The 23,951-nt window shown below is 39.4% G+C and overlaps 1 protein-coding gene across 4 annotated transcripts in view; it reads right to left on the reverse strand.

The window, feature by feature from the left end:
• Positions 1-23,951, reverse strand: part of NELL1 (neural EGFL like 1) — a 670,736-nt gene that overhangs the window by 493,280 nt on the left and 153,505 nt on the right. For all 4 annotated transcript variants that reach the window (XM_072985884.2, XM_072985883.2, XM_072985886.2 and 1 more), the window contains exon 5: positions 2,739-2,835. In XM_072985884.2, coding sequence (XP_072841985.1) covers positions 2,739-2,835 — 97 coding nt within the window. The remainder of the gene's footprint in view (positions 1-2,738; positions 2,836-23,951) is intronic.

A 23,951-nucleotide genomic window follows, 5' to 3' on the forward strand; every position in this document is an offset into this window, starting at 1 on the left:
CCTCCTTGCCCAGAAATTATAACAGTATTCTCAGAATCCACACAGTCCAGCCAAAGGAGGGTCCAAAGTAAGCATCAAACAGGGGACCAGTCTCTTCTAAAAAGAAAAGCCGTCGTAGTCCTGTAATAACTCCAGATCTAATTTTCTTCGGTCCTCCGTCTGTTCTGTTGAGTTCCTCTCACTGATGAGCTGATAGTTTACTGTCCGTTTCCCAGGGCTTATTCTTCCTTCCAAAACCAAAGACGCTTTTGTTATCAAAGTCCCATTTGACTGGCTTCTCCCACTCAAAAGCCTGTGCCTCCTGCTCCTTTATTTTCAAAGTCCACTCAGCTAGTAAGGAAAGTCCAGATTGCACAGCATTGACAAGATTTCAGTCCCTGTTGAGTGATATTTCCTCTGGGATTCTTTTCCAGAAACACAAAATTTTTCTCGCAGTGAAATGATCTTGGCCAGCTTGCTAATTATACAGTTTGCTTTGAGAAAAAAAAACAAGCTGGCATGCCGGTTCACCGCTTCCTCTCTCCTTTTGGTCAGGTATTTTGACATTAGTTTCTTCAATATATTAATGAGGCTATTAATAAATCAAAGGCTTACTTTGCTGTTGTTCTGTTCTCCTTCCTCGGGAACTTGGGGGTGGAGTTTTCTCACAGCTTTCTGCCATAAGATATGGCTCCCGTCTCTGGTCTGTGCATGGGTGAATTTTCAGAAGGAAGAAAGACCCGTTGCTGCCAAATCTTCTACCTTCTGGGCTCACCATCTGCTTGGAGGTACCTCTCCTGGGCCCCCCTTCCATCCCCCCCTTTCTAGAGGGACGGCAGGCCAGGCGGTTCCAGTTTTTCCCCGGAGCTGTTCACCGGGTACTGCTGGCTTCACTGCAGTCAAGCTCCACCTCCAGATTCGCTCTGAGTTTTCCACCATCACTACTCTAGTCTCCATTCCACTCATGTCATCATCTCCAACTCCTTAGTAAACCAAGGAGCTAATCTGGCTGCACTTCGTTGGAGGGAATGCTTAGGAGCAATTCTGTCAATAGTTATGGTTATTTCCCTCCTCCAGCAATCAGCCAAGTTCTCAATAAGATCATCTGCCAAGACAGCAGGACCTTCCCAAGAGCCATCAGGAAACCATTTGGATCCATAAGTCTCCCAGGGAGGATCAGTTGAATTGCTACCCCCTCCTGGAGAGTCTCTGCAGAGTCTCAGGGTTTCAATAGGTCTAAACCCTACCAGGTAGTGATCTGACCATGACAATGGAATTACCAAGAGTTCCTCCACCCCCACCCAGATCATCATCCTTCCCAGTACAGAAAACCAGGTCAAGAGTGTGACCTGTAATATGACTGGAGCCAGATCCCACTTCGGACAGCCCCTTGGTCATCATGGCAGAAACAAAGTCCTGGCCTCCATATGGTTGTTGAAGTCCCCCAGCATCACCACACCTGAGACCAGCTCAGCCAGTTCTGGCAGGGAGACTGTTGTCCAGTGAGGTGGGAAGGATGCCAATAGAATCCCTACTCTGTCCATGGCATGCAGTCTTACGTACATGCACTCAAACCCAGCAGTGGGGCAGGGCATCTGCTAAGCGTGGTTAAATTTTGATAGCCTATAGCAAATTATCCTCACCACCCAACCACCCAGGTCTAGCCTGATGCTGCACGAAGAACCCAGGTGAACAAGTGGAGAAAGGCTGACATCCCCAGCTTTATCCAGCCAGGTCTCTGTAATGCACAACACGTCACTATATTCATCTAAAATCAAATCTTGGATGTTAGCTGTCTTACCTTTCAATGACCTGGCATTTAACATGCCTTCTAGAAACAGATTTCTCTAAAATCTGTGCTTTGACCGCTATAGAGCTCAAAGCCAAAAGAAGTGATCTTTTTACTGCAACAGCTACAATGACATGGAGTTTCATTAATTCTAAACAATGAAAATGCGAAAAACATATATCACACAGGAAACCATCACCTGAAATTGAAAAAATAAAACTGGGGAAGGTCACAGGAGGCTAAAGAAAGCAAAACAGAATCCCCTCTCCTCAAGATTATGGCATCATATGCAACCTACTTTCATCTCAGATTACAAACATGGGACTAGTTCACATAGCTAAAGTCTCCAGAGGTAGGTCTCGTGGCTGAACCTGTTTCATAGGCTGGGAAATAAGCTGATGGCATATGTATCTCCTGGTGTGATTTATAGACTTGAAACTGATTTAAGACATGGTCACACAGATCATTGCCATGAAGCTAAGAGACAGTGGTGGGGTGTTAAACAACAAACAATCTATTCTCTTTTACAGAGATAATACACCTTTGTCTACGGAGAGCATAGAGCATCCTTCTTCAACTTTACATCATTCATATCTGTTTGGACTACAAGTCTCATCATCCCCAACTTACAGTCATATTGTTTGTAGGGCAACAAACCTAGAAGGTGCCAGGATGAGAAAGGCAAGATACATTACCCCCTATTTGTATCCTGCTCTAAAATACAGATGTATTTGAGCCAAATCAAATTATGAAAGAAAAATGTACCTAATTATGCAAGAAAAATTGCATAATCAATGCAAACTTATGTCACTTTGATCAGCAAAATTTCCTGTATTTCATGCATGGAACACATATGCATTTTAGCTATGTTATGCTAATGTTATTTTGAAAATAATGAATGGATACTTTGAAGAGATCGATGTGTGATCATATTGCTCTTTATCCTTTTGGTTCCATTTTTGAGCCTTACCTTGAAGAAGCTGTGTTTCCTGTTACGTTGGCCTAGCCACAAGTTGCTTCCAGGTGTTAGATTTGTGTCTGGAGGATCTATAACACGTTCATAAATCCTGTAGAATAAAGGTTAATTTGTTACCCAAAAAGAATACTTCCTTTTGTTTAAAATCTTTAAAAAAATTAAATGCAAAATTTAATAATGCAAATACTTATTAAATACCAACCCATAACTAAGCATAACCACGTTTCTAATTTTACAACTGAAAAATGAGAGGGAGAAATATTGATATTTCAGATACTGTACATATACCACACTACAGATGACCAAAGGAGGTTTACAGATCACTTTACATGCAAGTAAGCAGAACTTTTAAGAAGAAATACTCCATAGTACACCTAACACAATAATTTTTGAAAGCTGTTTTTTAAAGAATAGTTTTCAGACTGGTGATCACACTTTAACATTAACCATGGTTTGTTTCAAAACATGGCAACTTAGAACTATCCATAATGAAACTGTTTCTTTGAAATGAGTTGTATGTAATCATGATTTCTTCCCATGCTACAGGAATCTTTCCCAAGGGGTGAAAGCAGAGTATAATTTTCCCAATTTATAAAAAACGCGATAAATCCATCCCCAGAACTACCGCCCAATCAGCTTACTGGATACCAGCTCCAAGCTCTATACCCGTCTTCTGCATCAGAAGCTGGCTAAATGGATGGAGAAAAATAATATCCTTCACCAGGAACAAGCAGGTTTTAGAAAGGGCCATAGCACGGTAGATCAAATCTACATGCTACATCATCTTGTATGCAAATACACCACCAGGCCATTCAAATGGCTGTTCACAGCTTTTATTGACTTCTCTGCATTTGACACAATCACCAGAAACCGCCTGTGGGATAAGCTCACAGAGACCAACATCGATAAGAGACTCCTAACCCTAATACAAGAACTATTCTCCAGCACAATATTGAGGGTAAGGATTAGCACAGATGGCAGGCTGACAAAGGAAATTCATACTAACAAAGGGGTAAAACAAGGGTGCTTACTCACACCCCTACTTTTTAACTTTTATATTAATAATATTGTAACAATTTTAAACCATCCAGATAATTTCCCCTCTTTAATTGGGAATTATAAGATTGCAAGCCTTATATATGCTGATGACATTGTATTATGATCTATGAACAAAAAGGGACTGAAGAGAAGCTTAAATAAGCTCCAAGGGTTTAGCCACCTAGAGCAACTAAAAATAAATTACACAAAATCTAAAGTGATAATTTTTGGGAAGCATCCCCCCAAATTTAGCTGGACTATAGGCGAAAATAAAATAGAACAAGTCCAGACCTTCAAGTACCTATGAGTGCATTTTGATGAGAAAAACTGCTGGAAATCTCAGATACAGAGCACGAAAATATCAGTTCAGAAATCTAGCCATGCTCTGGTCAAATTTTTCCATCTTAAAGGTGGTAAACTCATAACCCCAGCTTTAAAAATATTTTCTGGGAGGGTCATCTCTCAAATACTTTATGGAATTGAGATCTGGGGTATGAATCAGAACAACCTACACCAACTTGAAGTAGGACATAATATATTTTTGAGGCACATCCTCACGGCACCCCAGGGGACCCCAGCAGCTTTTGTTAGAACAGAGACCGGTATGGTGTCCATTAAAGCCAGGTCAACTCTAGCTATACTCTCTTACTATAAGAGGGTGATGGATATGTCCGACCACCGTCTACCTAAACATTGTATGCTAGATCAATGGAAGAGTGGCGGCTGGGCAAATTCAGTACAAACCCTACTAAAATCTAAATCCCTCTCAACAGATATTTTTGTTTTTTTTCTGGGGGTTAAAAGAATGTTGAGGGACTGGCTCTACAAATTGGATAATGACCAGGACTTAGCCTTAATTCACTCTTCAAATTTCTCTCACTGGTACCATCTGCTGAAAACAAACCATTCAAGGGCGTAATACTTATATGCACTTACTTTTGCCTCCTTGAGAACCGTATTCACAGAACTCCATTACCAAACCATGCCAACCGCTGTCTTAGATGGCAGGTACATGAATCTCCCCAAGCATCTAATGCTGTGTATTTGCGGAGCAGGTGAGACAGAGGATGTTGTCCGCTGTTTACTTAACTGTCAGCTCTACCAAAACCCCAGAGAAAAATTCCTGGGTAACATTTTGGCTGCTCTACAGGACGAAAGCCCTCAGACAAAGGTGGTCAAGTTACTTTTGGATTGTGACCCATATATTACATACAGAACAGCGCTGTTTGCAAAAGCAGCCAGAAACCTTCATGCTAATTTCCTGAGAGCCATCACCATCAATTGTGTGGGAGACTCCCAGATATGAAGGTTCACTTATTATTTTATATGTCTGTGATTTTATTATGATTTTATTTGATTATATTTGTATTTTAAACAATTGAGACGGCTTTTAGCCAATACAATAAACTTAAACTTGAATGATTTCCTCCCTGGCTGACATGGGAAACTATCTTAAAGGTAAATGAGAAAGAAAAATTCCAAAGTTCTCCTTATGACTTGGTAGCAAAAAGTACATTTAAATGAATGCATTATCTCTTTCACCAGGATTTTAAAAGTTGAACTTATTATATTTTTTATATATTATATAATATTATTTATCATATATTGTTTTTATATTTACAACATGTATGAGAAGCTAAGGATGTAGTGACTCAACTGAGACAACACACTAAAACAGGGTTTGTGTTCACTTCACAAGCAAATAATGAGGTGTGTAAATCAGAATTTGAGGGAACATATCACGTCATATCAAGAATGGCAATAGAACATTCTTTAAATGAGGAAAGAAAAACAAATAAGTTTTTTTTAAAGGGCTGAGCAAATTGATGGAGTTTGAGATCATCAGTGGCTACTAATTCCCTCAGTACCAAAAACAGAGTGCCTCTGTATATCAATGGCTGGGAAGGTAGTCCTGTTTGTGGTTTCCCACAGACAACTGGTTGACCATTTGTGTGAACAGAACACTAGATTAGATAGGCACTTGTTCTGATCAAACATGGCTCTTCTTTTTTGAAAGTAGCTTCTTTTTTAACTGTAACTGTAATATTACAGCCACCTTGGGTCCTTTCAAGGAGAAAGGCAGGGTAAAAATATTTTAAATAAATTAATAATATAAAGTAATTAGAGCATGACATAGAAACCAGATAACAAATTCTTGTAAAATGTACTCAGAAGTCATCAGAATTACATCTTATATTAAGTCTGAGAAAGCGGACCTGTCCACAAAAGCTCACATTAAATTATAGCATTTGGGTTTTAAGGTGCCACAACATTTTGTCTTTTTTTTCCCCTGATTTATTGAGTCTAGTTCAGTTAAGTAAGTCTTCCCACATATCTACAAATCATGGATGGAGAAAGCATGTGCTTGTTTCTATTCACAAAGTCAATAAATAGATAATATTTAGAGAACCAGGAACCATCACTTGACTTTCATGTGGCTCTTCTTTTATGTTTTCATGAATACCTTTGCCAACTTCATTCATTCACTGCTATTTCTTAGATATTACAGCTGGGAGTCCTCTAAGATTTGCCATAGAATTCTGATGTTTTTATAATAAACCACTAAAGAAAGCAATTAAATACTTTTCTCATGAGGGAATGCTCATTCTTCCAAAGCAAGAGTCTGTCACTTGTAATCCGTGTGTTTAATAAGAAATGGAAGGTACTGCAACTATGTATTTTTAAATGAACATGCAAAACAGTTCTAAAGATACAAGTACAAGCTAATCAACTACCCACCATGTTATCATTTCATTTCCTCTCCAACTTGCTTTCCCACACATCCAAGCCTAGAATTGCTAAATGTAATCATTGGTGTGTATTATTGCTTGTCATTTGTTAGGAAACACATGCATTTTAAGAGACCCAGATTATCACTAACTTTTAAAGATTCCTAGAAAGAAAATAATTACTTAGTAGTGATAAGTCACATAAAGCCATTGATAAGGCCATATGATGTCCCAAACTTATTTTGACTGGAAAAAGTAGTAGAAATAGTAATATGAGCGTAAAAAAACCTGACAACCCTATTTGGAAAGAGGGAAGAAACAAACAGAATATTTTCATGTATAACCTATAGTTTAGGAACATCAACTAAGCTCAAACAAATTGTTTGTATAATTATGGTGAGTAACTGCTTACCTGCATCGTAATTACAATCAACTCTAATTCCTCAGAATACTGTGCCACAAAAACACATTTGAAATTGTAATTACTAATGCTGTGGCAAGGTTTCCCCCTCACAACCTGCTCAGTAATAACCTGTCGCATTTCTCGTTGAACTAATTTACCTCTCTGAGAAGTGAAATAAGATTCCTTTCTCATAGCCTATATTTTAGAGATCAACAAAATGGTTCAAGTGTTCATTATCTCTATCAACATTTTCAATTGTATTCACCTCATTTCTTCAGGAACAAAAGCATAATTAAGCTGCTTTAAGTATTTGAATAAGACCTTTGACATGTTCATCCACAAAACCAGTCACTGAGTGACCTGTTCACATTAGAAATTCCATTCTACCTATATAGTCCATGTACCTTTATTTAAGGACAAGGCATTAACTCTAGAGAATTTGCAGTCTTTTCAAAATGTTGGTCAATATTCCATAAAGAACACTATCTTCTGTTAACAGCTAAAAGCTTAAAACAAAGGAATGTACTACCTCCCCTCCAACACTTCTTACAAGGGAATATTGGATTTTTATTAATTTGGCCAAGTGTGGCTCTAAAGGGACTGCACAGTATCTGTCTCCAATGCCATAAGAATAACGAATTTTTCAATGTAAAAGCACACAAATCGACATGTATTATGTGGCAGGTCAATAGCACAATGTAAGGAAGACAAATGAGGCATAGGCTGAAATGGTTTCTCTCAGGCTTTGCTGGAAATTGAACAAAGGCTTTGCCCTTTATGGAAGAAGGTTATAACAACCACCCCATCTTTCCTGGCATTCTTACAGAAAATCCAATTCACAATCCCATCCCGTACCTAGCAAAAGATGCTTCACTTTTCTCTGAGTGTCATTCTGTTCTTAATTACCTTGCATCCACACACTTTCTCCTGCAGTCATCCACTCATATATATGGGCGGCGGGGGGGGGGGGAGATGACGTTTTCCCTCTTACCCTTTAACTATCATGACCAAGAGTGGAAAGCTGGGTACCAGCAGTAGAAGTTAGTGAGTCAGTGGTTTTGATTTAAAATACTTCATTGTATTGGGAATGCTGATTCAGTATGCCAAGCTCGCTAATACTAAAACAAACATCCTACAGCATATAACTCCCCAAAATGTGCAAGTAAAATTTATACATGTGGAAGTATGTACAGTACTCATGTACATGTATATCAAAGCACTATCTAAACTGGATTCTCTCTCTCTCTCTCTCTCTGTCTCTCTCTCTCGTGAATGCAGCAGCACTTTTTTCAAATGTTGTAATCATAAGAACTGCCACTGGCTACATGTGATAATCCACATATTCCACTGTACCTCCCAGAAGAATGTCATAGCAAAGTGCTAGATGACATATTGTGTGTGCAATATCTCCAGTGTAATAGTCTTCTTTGGGTAACAAAGCTGAAAAAGATCTCCACTGGAGAGAGGTCATCTGCTTCATTTCCAAAACATGTTGTAATTTTCCCCCTTTTCATTAGGAAATGGATGGAATTCTCCCTCCCCTATACATATACAGCCAGAAGCATTTAATAAGTCAAAAACAGTGCAGATGTTACCATCGCCAACTTACCTCCCAGTATCCTGACTTTATACAGAGACAGAAGTTTGTCAGAAATTAAGACAGAAGCCAGAATAGGAGCTTGGTTTACTCAAGATAACAGAGATTCACATTTAATCTCCACTAATGCTTATCTCAATAGAGGTTCTTCTGCAAACTGAAAGTACCTGACTGGCTCCCTTTTCACACATTTCATTTGTATTACCACCAATGTAAGAGGAGGTTTTAGGTTAAGATGCATAATTACTTAAACAGCACATTGCATGATGGCATTCCTACAAAGAACTATACAGACTTGCAGTACTGTACATACCCTGCAATACGATACCAATACTGTTGCTCCAGCCACATATAAAAATTGCTTTCCACCACTCTGAAGACATAATCACCTATCTGAAATTTAAGCTCAGGGGCAAGGAAGAATAATTTAGAATGCATCTCTTCTATCTAACAGAATGCATCTCTTCTATCTAACTTCACTTCTTCTCAGTGAAGTATAATAGGACTTATAAGAAAAGAACCTGGCAAGCATCCACATATAATATACAGGTCTTGAAATGTATGGCTAACAATCACAATAATAATATTTATAATGATAAAGATAACTTCACCACATATCAATCATTTAGCCTTTGTTCTGCAAGGACTGCAGCTTATAGGACGCCATTTTAATCCTAACAAAAACCTTTCAAAACCAGTTGCTTTTCCAAATCAGAGGTTAAAAATAGAGGTTGGCCATGAATCCAAAGATATCCTGGAGAGAAAAAAAAAGGCTCAGAGAAATATTAACTCCCCTGGGCTGTAATTCTTTCCGATCCCATTCTAAAGATGTGTCTTTAACTGCACAGCTGACCATTTTAGCAGACTTTATAGCAAGAAAAGTGGAAGATGACAGATAGTGGCTGAGATTTACTTCAAGAAACACCTCCGATAAAGCAAAAGAAAGTCACAAGGACATGAAAGACAGGCGCAAGAGTGGGGAAAAAGGGAAAGTACAAAAATCAATTGGCCTATAATAAGGGCACCCCTAAATGTACCACCATCTGACCATCAATATGACAAACCACGAAACAAAAAGAACTGAAAAAGGAAAAAGAAAAGACGCTTAAAAGTCCATTTTCACAGATATATACTATTCTTGACATTTTGTTGGCACAAATATACATTTTTAATATACAATGCCTTTTATCTCTGTGATGTCCCCCTGGTTTTAAAAAAAGGCTCTTTGATGCAGGGAAAGCCAAAGATAAAGACTATTACACTTTTCCTCCCAGTATTGAACCTCCCATCTCCAAAATCCCTGGAGTGGGGCCTTTGAGAATAGAATGGGAGATGGTTTAATAGCTTGTAGAGGAGCAGGAACCTTAAAGGAATGGTTCCTAGAGTTGGACACGAGTGAACTAAAAAATGTCCCTTGTTAGCTTTTGCATTCTACTGTAAATCAAAAAGCCAACAGCAAAAAGACATCAATTAGATACCACTTTATAGACAGAAAAATCAGTAGAGTCTTAACGTTTATCCCCAGATACATGGGTGCTGTGCTTCAGGTATGTTTTCCACGACACCAAAAGACCCAAAACAGTTGAAGATTTCACATAGTCAAAGCATCTTTACCAAAGAAAACATCAGGGTGGAGCTTGAGTTCATCCTAACATCTCCCTGCATCTTCTGTACAGTATTTATTGTCATCCACACCCTGATAATGTCTAGGGTCAGTTGCTGTAATATGCTACCTAATAAGCACCTGAGATTGTTCCATCCATGTTTCTTTTATAGGAAAGAAAGGCCTTTGTGGGCTCGAACTACACAAACTACACAATACACTTACATTTAGAAGCAGCGATCTCTCAAATGCTAAAGATACCTCTTTGAACAACTGTTTTCCCCGTCACATTTGTGCTTTATTTTGTGATTGCTTATTATAAGCTAAACACAGGCTTATTTGCATAGCTGACTCCAGACTCATACTATCTCTGATAGAAACACATCTCCAGAGGGGAAATGCACTCAGAACAGAGAATGTGCATTCCATCTAATTTGATCCACACTTCCTTTCCCCTTAACACCTCCTTTAACTGCCACCTGCAGAAGTATTGCTTGAGAATAATGTATACAGAGAACTTTCCTGGCTCCACTGCTCAGGCCTGGCCTATAATATTATCTGCTTCAAGGCTCAAATCATGACTAACAACAAGGGACAATACTATAAGGAATCCTGTTGGCGCATTCACAACAATGTGTTCTTGCCTGATGTACCCCTTCTTTTAGGATGCCTCCTTAAGCAGGTTGCCTTATTCTGCTGCATGGCTGGCCCTTTGCTTAGCACAGTTTTCTGCTGCTGGTTATTTCAGGAAACTTTTGGTAGTGCACAGCTGCTGATTTTTAACATTGTTCTGCAACCTCTGTTATTTCTCTTTCATCCTTGTTATTAGATTATTTGTTTATCTTTGATGCCAGCCATTGAGGATAAGAGGAGAGTTCGAGCAGCATACAATGCCTGTCCTAGTGAGTACAACTTGCAGCCTCTTCGAGCTGCTCGTAGCAAAGTCCAACAGGCTGCCAGATGTTTCAATGATTATTGGCTTCAGCTCTGCTCTCAGATACAGATAGCAGTAGACACAGGTAACATCAAGGGAATGTATGGAAGGTATCAAGCAGGCTTTAGATCGAATACAGAAGAAATCGGCTCCCTTGAAGTCTGCTACAGTAGTGATCATCCAGGACCAAGCACAGTAGATGGAACGCTGGGTGCAGCACTACTCTGAGCTATATTCCAGAGAGAATGTAGTAATCGAAGAGGCACTAAATAATATTGAGTGCCTGCCTGTCTTGAAAGAGTTGGACAGTGAAACAACTTTAGCAGAAATAAAAGTGGCCTTAGATTCCCTTGCCTCCAGCAAGGCACCTGGGAAGGATAACATCCCTGTTGAAGTGCTGAAGTGCTGTAAAGAGATCATCACCACCGCGCTGTATGAAATCTTTTGTCTTTGCTGGAGGGAAGGTGGAGCATCACAGGTCATGAAGGATGCAACCACTCTTACATTCTATAAGAAGAAAGGAGACAGAGGTGACTGCAATAACTACTGTAGCATCTCTCTTCTCAGTGTTGTAGGGAAGCTGCTGCCCATGTTGTGCTGAAGAGACTCCAGGTGCTTACAGACAGAGTCTGTCCAGAATCACAGTGTGGATTTTGAGCTAATAGATCCATCACTGACATGGTATTCTCCCTCTGACACCTGCAGGGGAAATGTAGGAAACAACAACGGCCACTCTTTGTGGCCTTCATAAATCTCACACAGGCCTTTGATTTGGTTATCAGGGATGGCCTTTTGAAAATACTTCCCAAGATTGGATGTCCACCTTGACTCCTTAACATCATCGGATGCTTTCATGAAGAATGAAGGGCACTGTAGTTTTTGATGGCTCAACATCTGATCCCTTTGACATCCGAAGTGGAGTGAAACAGGGTTGTGTCCTCATGCCGACCCTGTTTTGGATTTTTTTATTTTTATTTTGTTGTCATGCTGAAGCACACCTTTGGAATGCAACAGAAAGTGTCTATCTCTGGACTAGATCAGATGGAAAGCTCTTTAATCTCTCTAGATTGAGAGCGAAGACCAAAGTCCAGCTGAAATGCATGCAGGAGTTCCTCTTCGCCGATGATGCAGCCGTTGATGCCCATTCTGCTAAAGACCTCCAACAATTCATGAATTGTTTTAGCAAGGCCTGCCAAGACTTTGAATTAACAATCAGCACGAAGAAAACACAAATCATGGGCCAGGGTGTGGACTCACCTCCCTCTATTACTATCTCCATGCAAGAATTGGAGGCTGTTCAAGACTTTATGTACCTTGGCTCAACAATCTCTGACACTTTCTCCCTAGATGTCGAGTTGGATAAACACATTGGGAAAGCAGCTATCATGTTCTCTAGACTCACAAAGAGAGTATGTCTTAATGAGAAGCTGACGGCATACGCTAAAATCCAGGTCTATAGAGCCTGTGTCCTGAGCACACTCCTGTACTACAGCAAGTCCTGGACCCTTTGTGCACGGCAGGAGAGGAAGCTGAACACATTCCATATGCATTGTCTCCAATGCATATTTGGTATCACCTGGCAGGACAAAGTTCCAAATAGAGCAGTCCTAGAACAAGCTGGAATTTTTAGCATATATATATATTACTGAAACAGTGCTGTCTACGTTGGCTTGGGCATGTTGTGAGAATGGCTGATGGTCGGATTCCAAAAGAATTCCTGTATGGAGAATTATTGCAGGGAAATCACCCCAGTGGGACCACACCTTCGATACAAGGATATCTGCAAGCGGGATCTGAAGGCCTTAGGAATGGGCCTCAACAGTTGGGAAACCTTGACGTCTGAGCATTCAGCCTGGAGGCAGGCCGTGCATTATGGCCTCTCCCAATTTATTTATTTATTTAATTTATTTATTTATTTATTAATTTGAAGAGACACTTGTCCAGCAGGCCGAGGCAAAGAGGCAGTCCCAAAATGAGCAAAACCAGGGAGCTGGACAGGGGACAGATTGTATTTGTCTTCAGTGTGGAAGGGATTGTCACTCTTGAATTGGCCTCCTCAGCCACACTAGATGCTGTTCCAAGTCCTCCATACAGAGCACGTTATCATAGACTCTTGAGACTGAAGGATGCCTATCTATCTGTTTATCTTTGGACTTGTTTTCAAGTATATGTTTCTTAAGAAACAAAAGAAGGATCATTGTCAAAATATAAAATAAAAAAATTGCTAACTTCAAAATTCCCCAAACCATTGTATTAGGACTATGCAAGTTCTACTTCTTTTGAACAATTCTTTAACTTCTTCCCAAATAAACATGCTACTGTCAACTTCATTGGGTTCTATGAAATGGTGTTTAGAAATAGTGCTGAGTTTAAAAAAAAAACAACTTCAATTTTACTTATTTTATTCATATGCTCTCCAGCTTCCTGTATCTGAAGAATCATCTCGCTGATAAAAACTGTTTTTCTTTACATGCCCCATGCCAGCCTTACTGTTGGAGTTCCTAATCATTTAAGAAGAAAGCCATTTAGATGAATGTTTCAGATTTTGAAGGAAGCCTTTTCTTCTTGAATTTGTACCACGTAACAATAACGATCACCTCTTTAATCAAGAAGTTATTGTTTGGCTCAGAGGACGAACTCAAAAATAATCATATTTGCCTTAGCAGAATGTTTTTGATAAGCTGTTAAGCATGGTTGGTTTCAACCATATGTCTGCATTCACATGCACACAAGCAGGTATGCTTGCCTTTTAACATAGCCTTAAATTGTGTGGGGGGGGAGTACAGGAAAATATACTGACATTCCTTCAAAACGTTTTGGAATGGAACGCTCCCAAAGCAATACAAACCACAGAGACCCTGTAAGAGTTGTGCACATTCACCAGAGTGGTAGGTACAGCTCATGTAAATATACAGGCCAGCATACATGTACATATGTATTCTAACATGCTTGTCCAGGAACAGATGTCTGGCAGCCCCAGTCACCTTTTTGTCTACAGACTCGCCAGAGCATTAGAAGTACTACTTACAAGGAATGGTATAACAAGGAATACTCTCAATCTAGAGAGATTACCGTAAACTGATAATTAGTTTTTTGGATACAGGGGTATGAACAAGTTGCATTGCAAAAACCATATACTGAGCACAAAGGGCCTCTTTTTTTTGGTAGTGTTAACAAGTTAAGCTCTTAACTCTCAGAAATTCTTTCTAAAGGTGTTTGTCAGATGTTATTATTATCATTCCTAGGTAGTACAGAAAGTATTGCTCTCTTTTGTATCTTCCTAAGTGTTTTCAAGGTATAATAGAATTGGCTAATGGAGAGGATTGGGGAATATTTAACTGTACTTTTTTGTTGTGTCAGTAATGCAAAATGCAAACACTAATGAGCATAAGATGATAACACAGGCAACTCAGTGATGACAAACACAACTAGTTCCTTTTAAAAAGTAAAATTCCAACTCTAAGGGAGATAATTCAGCCTGGAGGCAGGCGGTGCATCATCCACAGTCTGAATCCCCAGTCTTCATCTTGCCTTGCTAGCAGTTCTGCCTTTACAAACAGTAACCATTACATCTGGCTTAATGTGGGTATTTTAAAAACCTTTCCCTCTTCCTGTTTAAAATTATCTATACCTCACAAAGAGTTGTGGAGATCAAATAAGCATATAACATAACCTAGAATTTTATTCCATGGGTCACATGGCTCATTCCCCGACCTTGTAAGACATACTTTTGTATTCCATTCGATGTAACTTTTTTTTCTTATTCCAGGGGAAACAACATTAGGAAAAGTACTTATAAGTAACTTCATAACAGGGAGTTACAAAAAAAAGTCTTCTCTTCATCAGCCATGAAAAGGGTGTAAATCACTCCTGCTTTTTACAAAAGGAGATTTCTGATTCTCAAAATACAGCCTCAATATTGTATGTATTTGATAGCTAAATCTGTGTTGCTCTGACTGAATTCAGAGGATTTTCTTTTTTTAAATCAGGCCTTGGGGGGGGGGGAATTAAAATCACCAGCTGGACAATCAGGGCAGTTTAGCTTAGGGATAATTTCTGGTTATCACTGATAACCAGATTTGCAATTTAATGACAAGTCTGATTCAGGGCCAAATCAGACATGACTGTGATAAATGTTTGAACCTGGCCCAGCTTCAGGTGAAAAGGGGGGAAAGATCCAAGTTTGACAGCAAAAAAGGTTGAAACATGAATGAAGAGCACAGAAACTGCACACCATTTCTTACTCATTTGTTCCCCATCTTCCCAAAACACAATTTTCTCAGTTGAACATGTTTCAGGTACCAATGTTCAGCTGAAGACAACGGCTCCTGGGCAGTGAGGCAGAGATAAACTGTGGGGATCTCAGGTGTGGAAAGAGGAGAGACTTGCAACCCAATGTCTGCTTGCCTTTTTCAATCTCTCTTCAAATCAAACTGCCCTCACCCTTTTTCAACATTTTTATGGACCCTTCTGGACAGGGTAAAAGTTCTACTGCTACCCCCATCCTGGCTGGTCACAAAGGAGCATTGGGGTTTATTGGGATTTGTGTCCAAACTGTGAGAAAGGAAAGTCAATGGCATCAGTGGTGTCAATGGCAGGCAATGGGGACACTCAACGGCAAATAAGAAGCACAGCTATGCTTCAAGGCTCAGACGCAGTGGGCTCTGAGAGGCCTCTGTCTCCCTCTTTGGGTCTGGTTGAGCATTCTGTGGAGTGGCAACTCAGTCAACTCAGGTTGTAAAGAGAGAAGGGACAAGGAAGACGCCAAGCCTTTGGCAGGTGTGTGGGGTGAGAAAAGCCTGGGGGATCCATCCATATCTCCACAGCAAGTTCCCAAGGCACAGGTGAAAGAAAGGCTTCCTACCGAACACCTCTCAGAGGAATTAGCTGGTGGGATCAGAAAGAAGAATGTGTTCAGGACTTTGAAATAGAGAACTACAACATTTCTGAAGACCTTGATATCACTTACGCAAAGTGTACACATTTTCACAGGATTAAAACCTCCAAAGGAGCAGTAATAAAATGCTAAGAATAATTTATTGAAATACTAGTGTGGGTGTGCAGTGGTATCTCTTAGTGCCACGCAAGATATATTTTAAAATAAGGCAAAGACTGTGTTTCCACAGGAAATGTTATTCCACACAGATGCAATGTTCATAGAAATTAAAGCTGTTATTACTGCTTGTTTTTAGTCTGCAAAGCAGATTTCCATTATAATCTATGCATGTCTATGCAGCAGTCTCATTGAGTTAAATCAGAGTTAACTCCCAGATAAATACGTATAGACCTGAAGCCTCAGTGACAAAAAGTTCAGCAGAAATCCATACTTGGTGTATCTGAAAATATACAGCATAATGTACTTAGCAAATTGAGCAGAACCTCCCAAGGAGACTGAAAGATTTTCCCCCATGGTAATCAACTTACCCCTTGAAGCCTGAAATTTGATTAACTATGCTATTTGCCTAGTTTGGAATTTCACAATTTATTGAAAAATGCATGTCATAACTTTTTCATACACTTTTCCACAGAACTGATATTACTCTCTTATTTGCAACTAACTACTTTCCTATCAACATAATTCTTTTAGACTCATTACTTTAACTTTCTCTTCTGTCTATTATACCAACTTAGGAGATCCCTCGTGCCTGTTTCAAATTCTAGTAACTTAATGACAGAAAAACTCTCCTTTTAGTGTCAGATGAGCAGATTAAATTTGTGGTGTGTATCTGATATTCTGAAATGACTGTTGTTTCAGTGCCACATGATATATTCAGATATAGAGATTGAAAAATGCTTTTAGAGATGGGGTATTCGTATATGAACATGAATACTGTAATGGATGCCAAAGTCGCTCCTGTCAATCACAGCAGATCCTCATGTGCATAAGCCAATGAGAGGACAGGAGAGGAAGAGGCAGAGTTTTGTCAGTCAGTCAGTTGCAGAGTTAGAAAGAAGAAGGTGTGACATTTGCTAAGAGAGAGAGAGAGATAGTCAGAGATAGAGAGAGAATTATTACTAATGAATATACACTGGTTAAATTGTAAATAAGTAAACAAGAAGTGATCTAATGTGGAACATAAAATATAATATTTCAATGATTGTGATCTAATGAGAATGAATAAAGACCATCTGTGATTCTGAGTTACCCTTTCATACCTTTTAATAAAACTAATTCCGTTGTTGGCAGCAAGTGTAAGAGTAACGTTATTTACAGTGTGGATAAAAGAAATCCACGGGTGGCAGTGAGAGAGAGAGAGAAAGAATATCACCAGCGTGGGCCTGTGGTTTGTGGGAAACAGGGCACAGGGTGGACATCACAAATACCCCCCCACAGGTGGAGATAACGAGGGTCCGGCCCCCTAAGGCCAAACCATTCACTCAGTGTTCCACTGCTGCCACAGGCCCCAGATTCCCTTCCTATCTGAAGCCCGTAACGGATTAGCCACTCTTTGACCTGGTAGAGATGCTCATCATCCTGCCTCCTGCCAGGCGTGGCTAATCCATCGTGAACTCTGGAGCGATAGGAAGGGAGTGCGGAGCCCGCAGCAGCAACGGAATGGTGAGTGGTTGGTCTGGCCCCAGAGGGCCGGACCCTCATTATCTCCACCAGTGGGGGTATTCATATACAAATACACCCATCTCTAGCTTTGATATAACTTTGGTATGTGTCAGTGTGGAAATGTCTCCTGTAAGATTATCTGAAGAATCATAAATTGGGAATTCTAGATTAAATCTAGCTCTTCTGAAGGTTACCCCCATCTTGTATACTCACACTTAATACGCATACATATTTTAGTGTGTTATTTACTTTTCTGTGGAACAATCCAACAAAATTCAGCAACCACTCCAACCAATTAAGTAAAAACCAAGAAATATAGCACAAGGTTATTCAGTCCACAAACAGACACATTACACAACCAGAATATTATCCCATAGGGAAGTTGCTCCCATGGTGCTCTAAAAAGAGGTTTAAATTGCCTTAACCTCTGCTGTAACAAAAATTAGCAAGGTCAGAACTAAAGTTATGACAAGCTCTATGGTTACTGAGATGACAGTATCCATGGCTGAGTCAGTTCTTTTTATCATTTTATAAATAGTAAAGTAATTGAAGGGCATTCTCAGTTAGTTGTTTTTAAAGTCATTGTAGTAAACTGTTCAATATTTATGTTCATGCAGCATTCTAACTACAGAAGTTATGGCAGCAAGCTTATGAGATCCTGGTCACATATGATATAAGATATAATAAAATATTTCTGAAATGTGAGGGGGTGTACTCACTTCTGTGATATACTGTAACTGTGAACAACATTAACTAAAACTGTTACAGTTCTTGCATCACACCACAAAAAAGGATAGGTCATACCTCAAAGTGTTACTGTGGTAAGATCAAGATAGCTGTGTCTTTGTTACTGCAAAAACAAACTGATTAAAATGCTAATTATTTGTAAATAGTTAGTTACTAACTCTGGAGTGACAGCACGTGCAATACAGAATTTAGGGGATAAGGAGGGGCATACAACCTGTGCTATACTGTATTTGTAGATGTTCTTCATTTCAGTTCATTTTGTCCCTAATTGGGGATACTCCATATCCTATTTTTTAGTCCAGCTGAAGGGAAAATACATTTAAGTTTGCACACTTCAAAAGAAGGGGTAAGCACTTGCTCAGGGTACTGACTCATCTCTAAAAAGGCTTCCTTAAATGTGATCTGAAGGCCTTAGGAATGGACCTCAACAGATGGGAAACCTTGACATCGAAGTATTCAGCCTGGAGGCAGGCGGTGCATCATGGCCTCTCCTATTTTGAAGAGTCCTTTGTCCAGCAGGCTGAGGCAAAGATGCAGACCTGAAAACAGCAAAATCAGGGAGCTGGACAGGGGACAGATTGTTTTTGTCTTCAGTGTGGAAGGAGCTGCCACTCTCGAATTGGCCTCCTCAGCCACACTAGATGCTGTTCCAAGTCCTCCATACAGAGCACATTACCATAGTCTCTCAAGACTGAAGGATGCCTAATCTGAAATGTGTTCAGGCGTAACTAAGTGTAATCAATTGGTTGCTTATGATTAGTTCCTTTTACCAAAAAAACTAAGGGATAACATTACCGGTGTAACCCATCGATGGATGTTTACTTTTCAGAGGTTAACATTTATTTTTAAGATTAGTTTTATAGTTAACAGAATGTGGCATATACTAAATGGCAGAGTAGAAATACTAGTACTAGTTTATGCTGTGCCCTGTTTTCTGGTTTTGGATGCTTAGGAAACAATGGGAATGGGAACGGATGAGCAATTTGTGGCCTTAAGATTCCACCCCCTTCCCACAGTAACTAAAAGTACTACAGTGGTGCCTCACTTAACGAGCGCTTCGTTTAACAACAATCCGCATAGCGATGAAGATTTTGTGATCGCAAAAGCGATTGCATTGCGATGTTTTAAATGGTAAAAAATCTCTTTGTGATGATCGGTAAGCTGTTTTGCTTACTGATTTTCGCATAGTGATGATTTCCCAAGAGCTGATTGGCGGTTCCAAAATGGCCGCTGGGTAAAAAAAATGGCCACCCACTGTGTTTTCACCCAGATTCCTCGCTTGCTGGGCAGCAAAAATGGCTGCCGTATGGAGGATTTTCACTTAAAGGTGAGTTTTTTTGCCCATAGGAACGTATTAAACAGGTTTTAATGCATTCCTATGGCCTTTTTATTTTCACATAGCGACAAAATCGCTTTGCAGCGATTTTTGCTGCACGGATTATCGTCACTATGCGGGGCACCACTGTATTTTGGAGAAATTTGAAAGTATTGAACTGCATTACTTTTTAAAACTCTCTAGCTGTGACAGTAGCTAACTACTTTGTAGCCTTGGAATAATAACTTATTATTTTCAAACAATAGTTTCCCAACATCTTCGAACCAAATGTTATGAGGGAGTATATAGCTTTCCAGATTTTTGTTATTTATCTCAGTACATTAAGAGCCATTTAAAAGTGCTGCCTGACCATGTGTTAGGCAAAAGCCTAAAAAGGGCATGAAGGAAACATCACACTTCAGCCAAAATGAAATAAAATTATTGATTGAGGCTTTAATGTGCAAGTACTTATATTGAAAAAATTACACCATTTAAGCACTCGAAAGCAGACCTCTCAAGAAATAATTCTGCTTTTGATGTATGTACACTTACTGGCAGTAGAATTATGTCTAATTTAAATCCATGTCAAAAGAGTATATAGGAGATTATGAGCAAAATATAAGAACATTTTTAAACTGAGTTTTTTGTTAGATAGAAAGGTTTAGCCCATTTTGCAATGTGGATGGATCTCTTCAAAGCTGTTACTGATCATAATGTTACTACACGACCCACTTTCTAATATTATCCTTACTTCCAGTATTGAACTATATTATATGACCCGTGGGTAATATTGAATTTCAGTTCCACCTACTAGTAATGTAAAGTTTCTCTTTCTCTCTCTCTCTTTCATCTCACTCCCATTTCTGGAATCAGTCCTAATTCTTAGGCTGCATTCATATACCCACCTACCTGGTACTAAGTCCCACTTAACTCCACTGGATTTATTCCTTGAGTAGAAATATATTGACTATAAAACATATTATAAGACAGTAAAAAAAAAATCTAAATCACAACTACATTCTTCTCCAGGCATCATACTATGTTGATCACTTCTCTATTTCTGGAACAATACAGAAATGTAAGGGGGAAATAATGTAATAGGACATCTCCTATAGAATAGGATAATGTTTATATTTCTGTACTGGTGTATTAACTTGAATATTACCCATTTAAAATTATGTTTTAATAATTTATCATCAATGGTTGTTGTGGGTTTTTTGGGCTTCTTGGCCGTGTTCTGAAAGTGGTTCTTCCTAACGTTTCGCCAGTCTCTGTGGCCGGCATCTTCAGAGGACAGCAAACGTATCATCACTTTGTTCTAATATCTAAATTGATAGCATAGCAATATAAAAGCCAAATACATAATACCTGAGTATGGGATAGCACATCTATTTTCATGCTTTAGTAAATAACTGAATTACTCATGTGAGCATTGCCAGTTTTGATTTCAAATTACTTCTTCTATCATTACACATCCTTTTTCTCTCTGCCACATTAATAGTACATGAATAAGATGAATTCAAAATGCTACGAGTGAAAGACACAGAAACAGGTCTTCTGAGTCAGACTAACAGTATACAACGCCCAGCATTCTTCTCCCACCTTCCCATTCGGCTGCCTTTGAGAAGACCAGGCGCAGTAGCAACATTTATTTATTTATTTTATTTATTTACAATATTTTTTAGCCGCACCATTGCCAGTGGCTTCCCATTCATGTTCTCTGGCAGCCAGCTGACAAAGGCATATGGCCTCTGCTACTAGACCTGAAACCCATGAATTTTCTTAATCATCTTTTGAAGCAGCCCATATTGGCCACCAACCTCCTACCTCTTGCAGTAAGGAATTCCATGGGGTCTTTTACTATTTGAATAAGAACTTCCTTTTTTTCTGTGTTGAACATAATGTTATTTCTGTCTTGCTGTCCAAGCCGCATCACAATATTTTTCCTGTTCCACCATGAAGCACTTCACAGTTTTCTATATCTTAAATGAGAATGGTCCTGGTCTCTGTGGAGAGGAACCTACAGTATAAAGTCCACTTGTCATCACTGGACAAATAGCTCCCACTTGGCTGAGCATTGTGAGGTGTGAAATTAGAATTATTAAATTCCAGAGGCATTGTTCTTTATCCTGGGCTCAATCTTTATTTCAACAATAGTAGGATCAGTCCCATAAATCCTCCCCACCCCCAATATGTGCACTTACAGGCAGTAGATTACTGGGATTTCAGATACCCATATCTCATCTGTAATATAAAACAATATAGTCTTAAATGTCTTAACGGTTCGCCATACTAGCTTAGCCTGCACCGTATGACAAGCAGTTTATTTACTATTTATTTTGAGACAGGAAACATGCTGTAACTAAGGATTTGCTTTAGATGTGCTGCAAAATGCTTAGCAAGTAGAAAGTTACAATATGCATAAAGAAAACTGACAGTCAACTCGAATGTATCAAATTCATTGTGCTTATTCATCCAAGAAATTTGTCATCTTAATGACTTAGAACAATTCATACCATTACATAGTGTCGCAAAGGTATCACACAGGGGCCAACAAGCAACACGACAAAACAGGCAGCTATTATAATACCTCCACCTTATCAATCATGAGGTGGAGATATACAACCCTCCTTTCCCACACTGTGACAAAACTAGTAATAATTCATAAAAGGCATTTAAGTTATGCCTTGCCTTCTTTCAAAAGTCAAACTTCTTAAGTAAGACACATCAAACTCTCTGAGTCATTCAGGGCTACTGGGAGACAGAGCTAGCCCATGACATTTCATACCACAAATACAGGACAAGAAAACTAATTTAGGGAGGTGGAACAGATTCAGTGACACACATACTGTCTTTTGAGACAGTGGAATGGCAGAGTGCTTACGAACTGTGGCTAGGGGATATTCCAGCCTCGAAGCATCATGCTTTCGCATTCTACCTAATGGTAGAGGCAGCATGGGAAAGAATATGCAGGACTCATCGCAGAAGAAGGTTGGACAGTCAAAAAAAAGTTTCTTCAAAATAAGAGGACACATTTTCTCCTCAAGTACTGCATGTGTTGTGTGTGTGTTGCGTTTTGTCAAAGTCAGAAATGACTTACAGCAATTCTAGTAGGGAGTAACAAGAAAGTGAGATATTTAAGGAGCGATTTTACCTGCTCCATCTCACCCCCCAACACTCTGCGTTTCCATGGCCAATCAAAGATTTGAAAACAAGTATCCCGAGTCCTAGCCCATCACTCTATGCACTACATCACATTGGATATTACTGCATTTACTGCTGGGAAAATTTAACAGCCTTAATAATTGGTCTATTTGATCTATTTGGTCAGGGCTCTAAGCAGCAATAAAGACACAGAAAGAGTATGAGGGTGCAATCAGATGAGGGATAAAGATCACATTGGATGGCACAAGAAAGGGTCACTTCCAGAGTTGATCTTAAAATGGACCCTTTAAAGTAACACTTCTGTCTGGTCCCAATCACCCCACCCCACTCCAAAACAAGAGCAGCCCTGCCATTGGACCAGAACCTGGACAGAACAGGTTCTGGCTCTTTTCACAGTCTGTGGTACATCATCTGGTCACCAGCAAATACAATGAACCAGGCCATGCTGTCAGAACTGTAATGTACTCCAAAACACCATCTGACTGTATCCTGAATCACAGCCTGGAGCAGAGAAGACAGCAATGGGACTGTAGTTAGGGTGAAGTGATTTTGTTTTAAGTGCCCTGGCCACAGTATAAATATCACACCGCAGCATGGGCGTAGCCAGAAAAAGAACAAGATGAGCTCAAAGTGTGAAACATGAATGGACAGAAGAGAAAGGGGTTACTAGAGGAGCCTTTACAGGGGTAACAACAGAGAAGGAGAGGTCAAAAGAAATCCAAGAGCTTCTGCTGGAAAAACAAAGGGGTGAGGATTTAACTATGTCACAACTTAGCTTTTACAATTTTTGTTGTTTAGTCGTTAAGTCGTGTCTGACTCCATGGACCAGAGCACGCCAAGCCCTCCTGTGTTTTGTCTTTTACAATTAAAACCACATTAATGTCAGAGATTTCCCTGTGGTGATAATACTAGTGTTCATAATTCTAAGTAGATGGGGAGGGAGAGGATGCAGCTACTCAAGAACATAGAATTTTTTTCTACATACTTTTATTCAAAATATTTCTAAGTATTCTTGCTCTGCTAATTGATCTTTCTAGGCACTTACTGCTGCACTTAAGTAATCCACTGGATCAGTGCCCTCTAACCAAAGTGACGACACCATTCTTTATTAACCTTT

This window comes from Pogona vitticeps, chromosome 1 (genome assembly GCF_051106095.1).
Source record: "Pogona vitticeps strain Pit_001003342236 chromosome 1, PviZW2.1, whole genome shotgun sequence".
NCBI classification, from domain to species: domain Eukaryota; kingdom Metazoa; phylum Chordata; class Lepidosauria; order Squamata; family Agamidae; genus Pogona; species Pogona vitticeps.